This window comes from Neomonachus schauinslandi, chromosome 11, assembly GCF_002201575.2.
Source record: "Neomonachus schauinslandi chromosome 11, ASM220157v2, whole genome shotgun sequence".
NCBI lineage: Eukaryota > Metazoa > Chordata > Mammalia > Carnivora > Phocidae > Neomonachus > Neomonachus schauinslandi.
Window position 1 is genome coordinate 73,283,928 of NC_058413.1, and position 13,575 is coordinate 73,297,502.

Below are 13,575 nucleotides of genomic sequence, written 5' to 3' on the forward strand. Positions count from 1 at the left end.
ACGTTTCTTATTGGGAAAAATGACGAACATTTATTGAGCACACCACTAACTGTGGTAGCAGTTTCCATGTCTGCTTAATCTTTACATCAACCCTCCGAAGTAGCTAGGCTTATTATCCCTACATTTTACCAAAAAGGAAACCGTAGCTTTAAAAGATTTGATCTTACTCAAGGTTACGTATTATGAAATGTCAGCACTAGGAGTTAAACCCTGGTCTGTCTGGCTCACAGGCCCATTTTGCTGACCAGAGTGCCACACTGGAAACCTTCTCCATCTCTGCATGTCCCAAATGGGTTCAGTTGTCCCATCATTCGTTTAAGCAGGGGAAAAAGATGGTGAGTAGAAATAGAAGTCAGGAATCCTAAAAAAAAAAATTAGTCTCTGAATAATTCATTAAGTTATAATTCTCTCTCTAATGATATAAAGTCTTTAGAAAATAATTAATGATTTAAAACTCAATTCTGTCAACAGAAACAAGGATGCTCGTTTTGAACTGGAGACCTGGGGGCTGCATTTTGGATGCCAGATGTCTCTGACTGGGCGGGTTTTGCCTTCAGAAAAAATATTAATGCAAGACCATGTAGTAAGTACTGTGATTCTTTTTTCATTTAAAAGTATTTGCTTAAATATGTGTACGTTTGACCATATGCAAGAGTGACTAGTGGTCTTCTAATAGTCGTTCGGTTTCTCCATGTCCATGTCCTCCCTTTGTTCTAAACCTTGAGGTCCCTTCTGTTTTCCTTTTCAATCTGAGTGTACTTGTGAGGACTTAGCACCCACTGGACCTGATTTAGGTCAGTGTGGTTTGGTTTCTCATTTAACGACGGATTAGAAAAATGGCATTTCATGCTATGACAATTAAAACATGCCCACCTATTAGGTGTTGTAGTACTCTTCTCTCTCTCTCTCTCTCACACACACACAATCCATAGTACCTGAGAAAATGTTTTAACTGGTGAGAGTTAATTCCAATAGACTGTGTTTCCTGATACCAGGGTTCTTTCTTTCCCCCCAAAGTAAAATGCTGCTTGGTTGCCATCAACATGAAGGAATGTGCCCAGAGCCCATCCCCAGCCCATCCCCAGGGAGAGGGGCATTCTGAAACCTGAAGAGACACCTCTTTCAGGCTTCAGTTGAAGAAAAGAACCTATTTTGTGCAAAAATGGTGCATTATCTTTCTACTTTCTCCTCTGTTTTGCTAGTTTTTGAAGCCAATTACATATTTCATTTTTAAAGGCCCTCTTCTCATCTTTCTGTCATATAATAAGCTGACATGTCTAAACGAATGTAACTGAGCAACGGAAGTTTCGTGTTGATGGCATGGGAATTTTTCATCATTTCTTTTCTATAATCTATCCAAGTTACCAAAACCCTCACTGGAGAAGCTGAGGAAAAACTACTTTTAAAAGCAAAACAGAACCAAAGTTTATAAAGTACCAAAAAGTAGGCCCCCATTAAGATTGTGGTCAGGAGTCAATAAAGAGAAGCTCAGTTTCGATTCCACATATGAAGTAGGATTTAAATATTTAATATGATCTATATCAGCATCCCTGTAAGCAAAATCATTTTTCTCAGAGCTATTTTGTTGCATTTCTTTAGCATGGAAACAGGTCTTCTTAGGAGAAGGGGCACTAAAATGGGAGAACCCGCCCCCTAGCGGTGGTCATGGGCTTCTGGACCAATGCTTGCTTTTCTGAACTTGGGTTCTAGGAACTGAGTAGACTAAAGGTCACAGGCCTCAGAGTGTCTTGGGCAGTTTTCCCGGGTCTTGCACCAGCCCATAACAATAGTAGGAGTGGAGGTGCTCTCTGAATAAATGTGTTCAACCCTTTCATGGTCATTATTTTTCTCAGTGTCAACCTGGATCTGCTGCTGAGTGGTCCAAGAATATGCGAAATTGCAAGATTTTAAGTGCACAGTCTTTGAATAAATGGTTGATTATATGTAGCAACAGAGATGAAAATGTGACCGAGGATTTTCTGCACTGCTTGAGGAGAGTTGGAAGTTCCATGGGATTTAATGTGGACTACCCCAAAATGTGAGAATACACAGGAAATCATCCCAACTGTTTTCATCTATTAATTTGGTTTAGTTAGAAGGTCAGAAACGATGGCTGATGTAGCTACAAAAGCTTTATCTCAGTAAAGTTTCCTAATATAAAGTACCAAGAAAATAGTTATAAGTAGATAGATTTTGTAGTGACTGAAGTTTTATACAGTTGAAATATATTTTATGTTGGTCTTTGTAAAACTGTTTTCACAGTTCTTTAGGCAGTAGTCTCATTACTTCCAAGATCTTTTCAGTACTAGTTGGGCCATAAATCCTTAATAAGTCCGTTAACTTTTTTTCCTTAATTCTTTCATATCAGTTGTTTATAAAACTTAATAGGAAACAGGATATTGAAAAATATAAAAGTTGCATTTCCTGACTTATTTGATAGATTTTATGCTTTATAATTTAATGTAAGAAAGAGGGGCGTCTGGGTGGTATAGTCGGTTAAGCGTCTGACTCTTGGTTTCGGTTCAGGTCGTGATCTCAGAGTCATGAGATCGAGTCCCACATTGGGCTCCGCGCTGGGCATGGAGCCTCCTTGAGTTTTTCTCTCTCTCTCCCTCTGCCCCTGCAGCCCACTCATTCTCTCAAATAAATACCCTTTAAGAAAATTTAATGTAAAAATAGATCTGAAATAAGCTTTTCTGATTCTGTTACTGTAGTAGAAGATTAGTTTCTGGGCATTTAGTCTTTGAACATTTATTGAGTGTCTACTGTATACTAGATGCTATGCCATTTGCTGGGAATGAGAAAGATAAATAAATTGCTTTCAGTTTAGTAAGGGATCTCTACATGCACAATCACTCAAAATTGGATATTGTTTATGCTTTAGAAAAGCAGTAAAATTGGTCATGCCTCATTTTATTGAGCTTGATATGAGGAATGCATACTTCTTTTTGTTGCTGTTATTGTGGAAGGGCAAATGTCCTAATTGGCAAGGTGGGAAGTTATTCTTTAAACACGTGGTTACTAATTAACTACATCAGCAGTACAAGCATTGTTGAAAACCAAAGATGTCCCCAAAGTCTCATTTTACGCTGTAGTTTAGAATGCATCTCTTATCACATCTGTTAACAAATCGCCTGGTTTCAGTTTCACCTGCTCTAATTTCTTTTAACCCAGGAGCTAAAAAAGCAGGAAAAGATGAATGAAACAAGCCCAAGTCACAGACTTGGCTTGGGATGACGGCACAAGCTCTTTCTTACGTGAATTCTACGCACAAGCCCGTGCCGTGTTCTGTTCTTAGCCTGTTTTATTTGAAAGCCCATATTTTATTCCATCCTTTTATCTTTCCCATGAAGTATCCATTTCCCTGTTACATTTATTTATTTATTTATTTATTTTAGAGAGAGGGAGAGTGGGGAGGGAGGGGTGGGCAAAGGGAGAGAGAGAATTAAGCAGGCCGCAGAGCCCAGTGTGGGACTAGATCTCACGACCCTAAGATCATGACCTGAGCTGGAATCAAGAGCCTGGTGTTTAACTGACCGAGCCACCTAGGTGCCCTTTACCTGCTGGATTTATATGCATAGTTCCTCCTATCTGAAACACTTGCCTGATGAGTTTGGAAAGAATGGACAGTAAGATGGCTGCTGAGTCTGCATGCAAGAGATTGATTTGGAAAAGTCAGGAACATTTAGTTGTTTTCAGAGCGGCGGGCCATTCTTGGAGCTCAGTTAGAATCAGTGAGCAGGGAACAGTGGTCCTGCCACCTGCTGGGCAAGTTTTAAAAGGCCACTGGGCATTAGGACAGTCCAATCCTATACACCTCTCAGAAGCTGATTCTACATAAAGAAACTATCTATGAAGTCCTCTGTGTGGGAATTACTTCTATAGCGTCTGGCCCCTAACATAATGTAAGCACAGAACAGATAAGTACTTGCTGACTGATTGATACAGGCTAAATATTCCAGGCTCCAAACAAGCAGTCACTAAGGAAAAAAAAATCTTTTAGTCTGAACCATTCAGATTAGTTGAATAAACTGGTCTCATTCATCTGATGATTTTTGAGACTTTTAAAGTTCTTACAGAGATTCAGTATTAGAGAAATCTTTTTTTTTTTTTAAAGATATTACTTATTTATTTGACAGAGAGAGACACAGCGAGAGAGGGAACACAAGCAGAGGGAGTGGGAGAGAGAGAAGCAGGCTTCCCGCTGAGCAGGGAGCCCGACGCGGGGCTCGATCCCAGGACCCTGGGATCATGACCTGAGCCGAAGGCAGACGCTCAACGACTGAGCCACCCAGGCGCCCATAGAGAAATTTTAATTCCAGTTTAACTCAAAGCGGTTTCAGACCCGTGGTATTGAGACTTGTGATTTCAAAAGCTCACTTTTAACCTCATTTTGAACAACAGAATTATTAATTGTAGGGATTATATACAATTGAGAAAATGCATTTTCCACCAGACTATTTTTAAGCTAATAAAATTGATTAGTAAGTGTTTTGGTGTATCTTGTAGTGGGATTATAAAAAGCTGTATTATTTTTAACTCTATGATTATGTGTTACTAAAAAGGGAATTACATATCCTCAAAATTAATCTTTTTATGTAGCATAAAAGTACAAGAAAATCCAGCTGCATTCCTTAAAGCTCTACAGAAATATGTTGATCCTAATGTTCAGCTGGTAAGTATAGGATAATTTTTGTTTTGATGTATAATTTTAATTTTTTCTTTATATCTAACAGTCTTCTTTCCTTAGAAGAAGGAATGTGAGCACATTCTCCCATGATATGTTTGCAAATGTCTCTGCATTTCCCCAAGAACCCAAGAAAGTATTAATCTTAGTATTTTAATCAATACTTTATTTCCTTTTCATATTTCTAATATTAATTTTTAAATACTTATTTTTACTCCTATCTCATCCTCTTGAATGTCTACATTTTTTAACTTGCTGGGGGGTCATCTTTTATTTAAGATTTAAGATAAAGTGACTCCCATCGTACCCCATAAATGCTGGGGCCCCCAGTGTTTCAGTGGGTTCTTGGGAGAGCTTGGGTTTTTCTGTGTCACTATGGCGGCTTCCTCTGGGTTCTCGCCTCTTTCCCGAGTGCCATGCCCCCTGCGCTACATCAGCTCCCACAACTGCCTCATTTCCCAAAGCACTGTGTGTGTGCATGGGTGGAGCTGGCTTGGTGGAGGGTTTGGGGCCAAGGCATGAGTAGAACACACCCCAACACTGCAGACAAGTTAAAATTGGCATCCTTGTTCTTGAAAATCTCTCAGCCTTTCTTATTTCTTGGAAATGCTTCCTCTTGTCCCAGGCCCCAGCCTCTCACTGCACTGCAGTGTCTTACCTCCCTAATACATGCATCCAGACTCCCAGCATGCCTCTCTGCATCTCCCGCAAAGCAGTGTAGCCATGTCTGTTTTTCTTTTAGTCAGACACAAAAAAAGGCCCGTGGGGATGATATATTAAACAAAGGGAATTCTAACACTAAGAGCACTTTTCTCCCCTTAAAAACAAAATAAAACTTCGCTCGGCATCAGGGAAATCCAAATTAAAACCTCAATGAGATACCACCTCACACCAGTCAGAATGGCTAAAATTAACAAGTCAGGAAACAACAGATGTTGGCGGGGATGCGGAGAAAGGGGAACCCTCCTACACTGTTGGTGGGAATGCAAGCTGGTGCAGCCACTCTGGAAAACAGTATGGAGGTTCCTCAAAAAGTTGAAAATAGAGCTACCATATGATCCAGCAATTGCACTACTGGGTATTTACCCCAAAGATACAAAAGTAGGGATCCGAAGGGGTACGTGCACCCCGATGTTTATAGCAGCAATGTCCATAATAGCCAAACTGTGGAAAGAGCCAAGATGTCCATTGACAGATGAATGGATAAAGAAGATGTGGTATATCTATACAATGGAATATTATGCAGCCATCGAAAGGAATGAGATCTTGCCATTTGCAATGACGTGGATGGAACTGGAGGGTATTATGTTGAGTGAAATAAGTCAAACAGAGAAAGACATGTATCATATGATCTCACTGATATGAGGAATTCTTAATTGCAGGAAACAAACTGAGGGTTGCTGGAGTGGGGGGTGGTGTGGGAGGGATGGGGTGACTGGGTGATAGACACTGGGGAGGGTATGTGCTCTGGTAAGCGCTGTGAATTGTACAAGACTGTTGAATCTCAGATCTGTACCTCTGAAACAAATAATGCAATATATGTTAAGAAAAAAAAAAAAAGAAGAAGAAGAAGAAGGTAGCAGGAGGGGAAGAATGAAGCAGGGGAAATCGGAGGGGTAGACGAACCATGAGAGACGATGGACTCTGAAAAACAAACAGGGTTCTAGAGGGGAGGGGGGGTGGGAGGATGGGTTAGCCTGGTGGTGGGTACTGAGGAGGGCACGTTCTGCATGGAGCACTGGGTGTTATGCACAAACAATGAATCATGGAACACTTCATCTAAAACTAATGATGTAATGTATGGGGATTAACATAAGAATAATAAAAACAAACAAACAAAAAACAAAATAAAACTTAACGAAAGATCGCAAAAATTGTACAAAGAACTCCCATATACCGGTCACCCAGATTCTCCCAATTGTTGACATTTTATCGTATTTGCTTTATCATTTCCTTCCTTCCTATATCTGTCTGTCTGTCATTTTTTCCCCTGAACCGTTTGAGAGTAGGTTACAGACATGATGCCCTATTGCCCTTGAATACTTTAGTGCATATTCTGTACAAGCAAGGTCACTCTCTTGCAGAACCATGGGATAACCATCAAAAGCAGGAAACAGTAAGACCAGCTAATCCACAGACTCCATTCACGTTTCTCCATTTGTCCTCAAAATGTCCTCTCTAGTAAAAGGATCTGATGCATTGCACTTAGCTGTCTTGTCTCTTTAGACCCTCCTTCAATCTGGAACAGTTCCATAGTTTTGATGACCTTCCAATTTTGAAGAGTATAGATCAGTTATTTTATATAATGTCCTTTAATTTGGGTTTGTCTGATGTTTCCTTATAATTCAATTCAGGTTATGCACTTTTGGCAAGAGTATTGCAGCAATGATCTTGTTTTCTTAATACGTCCTACTGGGAGGTACCCCATTAAGGTGGTATCTGCCAAGTTTCTCTGTTGTACATCTACTCTTCTCTTTGTAATTAATCAGGTGTTTTTGTTTTTTGCAGAAAGATACTTTGAGACTATGTAAATATGCTGTTTCTCATCAAACTTTTACCTGCTAGTTTCAGAATCCATTGATAATTCTTATCTGAACCCATTATTACTATGGTGATTGCCAAATGGTGGCTTTCTCATTTCATACATTTAGTATGTAGCATTGTATTTCCTTCTACATTTAGTAGGTAGCATTATGTTACAAGGAAGAGCTTTCTCTTCTCCCCATTTCTTTGTTCAGTTATTTATATCGCTATGGATTCATGGTTTCCTATTTTATTTACCAGCTTATCATCTATTACTACTGTTATTTATTTTGATGCCGAAATTATTCCTGATTTTGTTAGTGGGAGACCCATTCAGATTGGTTTCTGTGTCTTTTTGACATGTCCCCATCTTTTTTGGGACACTTCCTTACTGTCTGGCACAATAAGGTATTCCAAGTTAATCTTGAAGTTTTGCTGCCCAGCTCTGGAATTAGATATTTCTCAATGAGCCGTGATGCCTTTTGGTAGAGAACAGTATTTAGAAATCAAAATCTGGTCAACTAGGTGTGCTCATTTGTTATTGGGGTGTCACTGCCCCCTGGCTTTCTCAATGGGCATAGCTAGGAATATGTGTAGCATGTGTCTACATATATGTACTCATATATAGTTGACCCTTGAACAATGTGAGAGTTAGGGGTACAGACCCCTGCACAGCCAAAAATCCCTGTATGACTTTTGACTCCCACCAAATTTAATTCCTTAGCCAACTGTTGACTGGAAGCCCTATTAACATAGTCGATTAACACATATTTTGTATTTTATATATACCATATACTGTATTCTTAAAATAAGCTAGAGAAAAGAAAATATTATTAAGATGGAACACTACATCAAAAACTAATGATGTAATGTATGGTGATTAACATAACAATAAAAAATTTTAAAAAAATTGTAAGGGAGAGGAGATACATTTACAGTACTGGACTATATTTATCAAAAAATCTGCATACAAATGGACCTGCACAGTTGTTCAAGGGTTGACTGTAGATACATACACACTTACATCTGTGTTATTACCGTGTGTGTGTATGTATATGTTAAAAACATGTCCACACCTCCAGTTCCAGTCCAATAGCACAGGGATGTGTTCCCCACATCCATGTTTGTACCTCCCTTCTCTGATGGGGGAAGCATGGCTCCTGTTATTCACATATCGCTTACACCTCCATCCCCTCATAGGCAACAGATCTCACTTGTCTCTCACCTTCTTTTGGCCCCAGTCCCCGTTGGACCACTGCTTTGTTGTGTCACCTACCTGGCTTGGCCCCAAATTCATAGGATGGAAGGAAGACTTCTAAGAGGATTTTGCTGACAAATATATTTCCCTATTTTATATAATTAAGTGTAAATAATTTTAGCCCTTGACATTATATTTTGAACAGATCTGTAGGTGGAAAATCACTTTGTCTTCTGCTAATCATAACAGTGCCTGTCTTTTCTATAATTTGGCTAAAAGACAGAAGATGTAGGTAGGCCAGGAGAGGCCCTTCGGAGAGAAACACCTGATAAGAAATAGGGGCGGTGAAAGAGATGGTAGAATTTAAAAATACCTGGGGACCTGAAGCTTCTTTCTCCTTATTTTCCCTCCCCCGCCATATCCTTACTCCCAAGTCAAAGTAAACAAACAAATACTTGTTTGTTTATTTTATTTTTGTTGTCTAGTACCTAGTACCTAGAAAAGACCACTTTGTAAGCTAATCCTCCACTTGGCCTATGTGTGGGTCAGGCTGGGGGAGGAGATGGTGGGGAATGAGAGCTGGGGAGCCACAGGAAAGGGCCAATAAGGGGGCAGGGAGGGAGCTGGAGAAGGAGCTAGGTTAGGAGGGAATTTGGGGAGCCTAACAATCAAATCAGAAGAGATGTGAGGCAGGGAAAGCCAAGAGGGGTGGGTAGCTTTGGAGTGGGACTGCAGAGCAGGCGGCTGATAAAAGGGCGTTTCAAGTGGCATTGACCAATTGTCAGTGGTTAAGGGCCGTTTAAGACAACTTTAGGCATGTTAGTATTTGCTTCTTCGGAATTTAAGGGCAAGAGATATTTGGAGAATCCATGCATTTATTTTTTTGAGAGAGCACACATGCGTGAGGTGGGGGGGGAGGGGCAGGGGGAGAGGGAGAAAGAGAGTCTTAAGCAGGCTTGGAGCCTAGGGCGGAGCCTGACTTCAGGGCTCCATCTCACAACCCTGAAGATCATTCATGACCTAAGCCCAAATCAAGAGTCGGACGTTTAACCGACTGAGGTGCCCCTCAGTTTTTGTAAAGCTGCTTCTAAGCGTAAGTAAACTAACATTTTTCTTCTTTTTTTTCCTTTTAGGTAATGTGTATCCTGCCTTCTAATCAGAAGAGCTACTATGATTCCATTAAAAAATATCTGAGCTCCGTCTGCCCAGTGCCGAGCCAGTGTGTGCTCACTCGGACCTTGAATAAACAGGGAATGATGATGAGCATCGCCACCAAGATCGCCATGCAAATGGCCTGCAAACTCGGAGGCGAGCTGTGGGCTGTCGAGATCCCTGTGAGCAGTCTGACAGTCTTTTCCTTTTAGCAATCAATCAGTCCTTTCATTAATTTAACAATGAAATCCAAGTGGGAGATATTTTCCCATGATCCCAGAAGTGTTTGTTTTGTTTGTTGGGTCTGCTGTCTGTGGGCTCTGGGTTCCGGTGTGACTCGGGACACCATCCAGAAGCTGAGGTGTGGCTCCCGTTGTCTGGGAGCTTCGGGTGAGCTGTTAACAGCATGTTTCATGACCGAGAATCTGGGTTGGCAGAGACTTGGAGGGCCTTGATCTGGGACCGTCCTGCTGCTACAGGAAATCTGTGCCCCGGGGTCTCTGCTTTTATCAGCTTTCAGCAGCTGCTGGCCCTCAGAGGAGCTCCGCACCCTGGAGGGGCCTCCCCGGGGCTCGGGCGGCCGGCAGAGCTCTGATCTTGATCTGTGGTGGCAACTGAGAAAGTCCTCTTCTCCTTCCTGAACTATTGGCCACTGTGGAAGGAAGAAGGAGGGGAGGGGATGAGAAGTGAAGGAATGTTGTCCGTTCCTTACATTTCCATCAGCAGGATGTAGGCGGGGAGCCCTGGCTGCCTCCAGGGGGTGCAGAGCCACTGAGCCGTGAGGGTCCCCTAGACATCTGAAGAGTGGGGAATGGACTTCCCCTTCAGATCCCCACAGCCCAGAGGCCCTGATAAATGACTGACCACCTCCTGGAACCTCTCCAGCCACCGAAGACACTGGTCCATCTCCCCAAAGGACGGTAGCTACTGCAGTGGGGCTCTGAAGCGAAGTGTGCGCCACAGCCAGCCCTGCATCTTTTAGTCTCTTTGCTTTCTGTTTTAATAGCCTGCTTCCTCAGGCCCTTGGTCTCGCTGGTATATAGCTTCACTTTAAACAGTTTAATAACTAGGGACGGTTTTTTTCAAAAGTTCATTATTTAAAAGTTCAAAAGATATTAAATCATCACTTGGGGAAATGATGCCCCATTCCATTAAATCATGAAAAATTTACTTTCACAGTTAAAGTCCCTGATGGTGGTCGGTATCGATGTCTGTAAAGATGAATTCAGCAAGGGAATGGTGGTGGTTGGATTTGTGGCCAGTATTAACCCCGGAATCACCAGGTACTTTTACAATTACCCCAACATATTCTCTAATTATTGTTTGTGGTTTAGCTAAAAACCATACAGCAGGAAACAGTTTGTATTCCTCACTCATTTTAAAAATATGAAACTTTAGTCATAAATTGATAATATCAAGATAATATGTAGCCTTATGAAAAAACTATATTTATGCAGACATCAGGACAAGCTATCACTCATATACCTATCATATTCCCAAAATGATGGGTGATGGAAATTCTTACGAATTTGTTTTCTATACATCTGCACTGTTCTGGGTACTGTACTAGGAACTTCACATATATTATGTCAAGCCGCTGAGCTTTGGATTCAGATTGCTTGGATTTGTATCCTGATCTGCCACTTACTTATTCTGTGTCTGACATCTGGCTGTTTAAGCTTGCTGTGCGTCACTTGTAGTTACCTGTAAAATGAGGATGACAATGATGCCTATTTCATAGGGCATGTATGGAAATTACCTAAGATAAAGTGCTTAAAACACAGCCTCAATATGCTCAATACATGCGTGTTGTTATTAACACTTGCAGAGAGTTGATGTAGTTATTTATGCAGCTGTTGAAAACATAAGCAGGTTCAGGGGTAACACATTAAATATTGACTCATAGTACTTAATAAATTGTAGTTCTTAGAATTGTTTCATTATTTGCAACTAAGCAGTGTGTTTTGAGGCTGCAGGAGCTGTTTGTGACGTATTTTATTCCTGGATGTAAGCTATTTGTGGTAAAAGCTATCAAATAGCTTTTACCACAAAGGTAAATTTGTGGTAAGGTATATATTTGGGATGGTGAGAAACAGGAAGAGTAGCGGTGTGACTCCAAATTCATTCCAGGTTGTATGAGATCCCATCTGTCACTTCGTTAATCAAGCAGATAAAGGATTTCCAGTTTGTTAGCCACATTCCTAATTGTGTCCTTATTGGTTATATAATAATGTTGATGCATACTTACCACTAAGCCATGACTTTCATTTTCCAAGTGCTTTTATTTAATTAATGACTTAAGCAGGAGAACTTCTTCTGAAATTAAAATAAGTGAATCATGTTCAGATTTCAAGTCCAAAAGGCTCATTGATAGGAGTAGAAGTTTATGCTTGAGAAATCTTTGAATATTTTGAAAGTAGATCTGCTAAACTAATAAATTCCTTTGTAATAATAATAATGTGGCTTCTATTTATTATTGCTTATTTTGTGCCAAGTACTGTGCTAAGTCCTTTATATATATTATCTAATTTAATTTTTACAACCTTATGAGGTAGTAACTACCTTACCACCTTGCATATGTCCTTGGTACAGATGAAGAAACCGAGGCTTAGGTTCACATGGCTGGTGAGCATGCCAGCAGGATTTGAACCCAACTATGTCTGATGCCAGCACTATGCTTTAGTTTCTCTTACCAATAAATTTCTTTTGGGGAGGGGAGGTTTTTAATATAATTGTGCTCATATAGCATATACAAAATCGTGAGCATTAAGTACTACTCATAATGTCTGTTTCTTTTTATTTCGATTGAGGTATAATGACATACAACATTTTATCAGTTTCAGTGTTCAACCTACTGATTGAATATTTGTACATATTGCAAAATGATCACCACAGTAAGTCTAGTTAACATCATCACATGCATAGTCATAAAATTCATTTTTCTTGTGATGAGGACTTTCAAGATCTACTCTTTCAGCAACTTTCAAATGTGCAGCAGGTGTTATTAACTATGCTCACCATGCTGTTCATTACATCCTCAAGACTGACTTATTTTCTATCAGGAAGTTTGTATCCTTTGATCTCCTTCACCCAAGGCCCCCACCCCACCCCACCAGTCTGCCCCTGTATCTAGAAGCTTTTTTTTTTTCTCTTCTTAATTTCACATACAAGTGAGATCATACAGTACTTGTCTTTCTCTGACTTATTTCACTTAGCCTAATGTCCTCAAGGTCCATCCATGTCATCACAAATGACAAGATTTTATTCTTTTGTGTGGCTAAATAGTATTTTGTGTGTGCGCGCATGCATGCACACATCATCTTTATCCATTCTTCTGTCGGTGGACACTTAGGTTGTTCTGTTTCTTCATTTAATCCTAATGCATGTTTATAGAAGACATTTTGAATTTGAACTTTACTTTTGTGTTTTTCTCACTTTAGGTGGTTTTCTCGCTGTATCCTCCAGAGAACAACAACTGATGTTGCAGATTGCTTAAAAGTTTTCATGACTGGTACTCAAAGTATAGCAGTGGGGGTGGGCTCTGAGCGCTAGTCTTTCCGACCCAGAGTCCGTGTGCCCATAGCAGACCAAGCGGTGGAAGCAGATGCCCTAAGCCTGCCCGAGGCGACTGTCACCCGGTGGGAGATTCCCAGCTGTGTCCTGCCCCATGCTCACAGATGCTGTAGAATCTACATGTGTCATCTGTGTGCAATAAACAGAAAGCCAACAGGAAGGGCACTTTGTAGCTGCTGGTGGCTCTGGCAAGCAGTGCAAAGACCAAAGGAATCTATCCCAGAGAAACAAGGATTGTGACAGAGTGGTGTGAGGTCTAGAACTAGGAAGGAAGCCTTTGGGGCCGGGATAGGAATGCTGGCAGATGAAGTGCGGCATAGCAGGAGAAGATGGGGAAGAAGGCAGGCGAGGAAGAGCGCCTTCTTCAGGGTGGGATGCGGTGGGAACAGTATCTGGGGCTCCCGTCCCCATCTCCTCCCCAGCCCTGGTCGGGGTCTGGCTT

At 40.9% G+C, this 13,575-nt stretch overlaps 1 protein-coding gene across 1 annotated transcript in view; it reads left to right on the top strand.

Annotated features, from left to right (window-relative positions):
• PIWIL4 (piwi like RNA-mediated gene silencing 4) overlaps nt 1-13,575 on the top strand; it is a 43,128-nt gene that overhangs the window by 25,093 nt on the left and 4,460 nt on the right. Inside the window, exons 11-16 of the mRNA XM_021679075.2 lie at nt 472-583; nt 1,854-2,038; nt 4,603-4,675; nt 9,542-9,742; nt 10,740-10,843; nt 13,001-13,071. Coding sequence (XP_021534750.1) covers nt 472-583; nt 1,854-2,038; nt 4,603-4,675; nt 9,542-9,742; nt 10,740-10,843; nt 13,001-13,071 — 746 coding nt within the window. The remainder of the gene's footprint in view (nt 1-471; nt 584-1,853; nt 2,039-4,602; nt 4,676-9,541; nt 9,743-10,739; nt 10,844-13,000; nt 13,072-13,575) is intronic.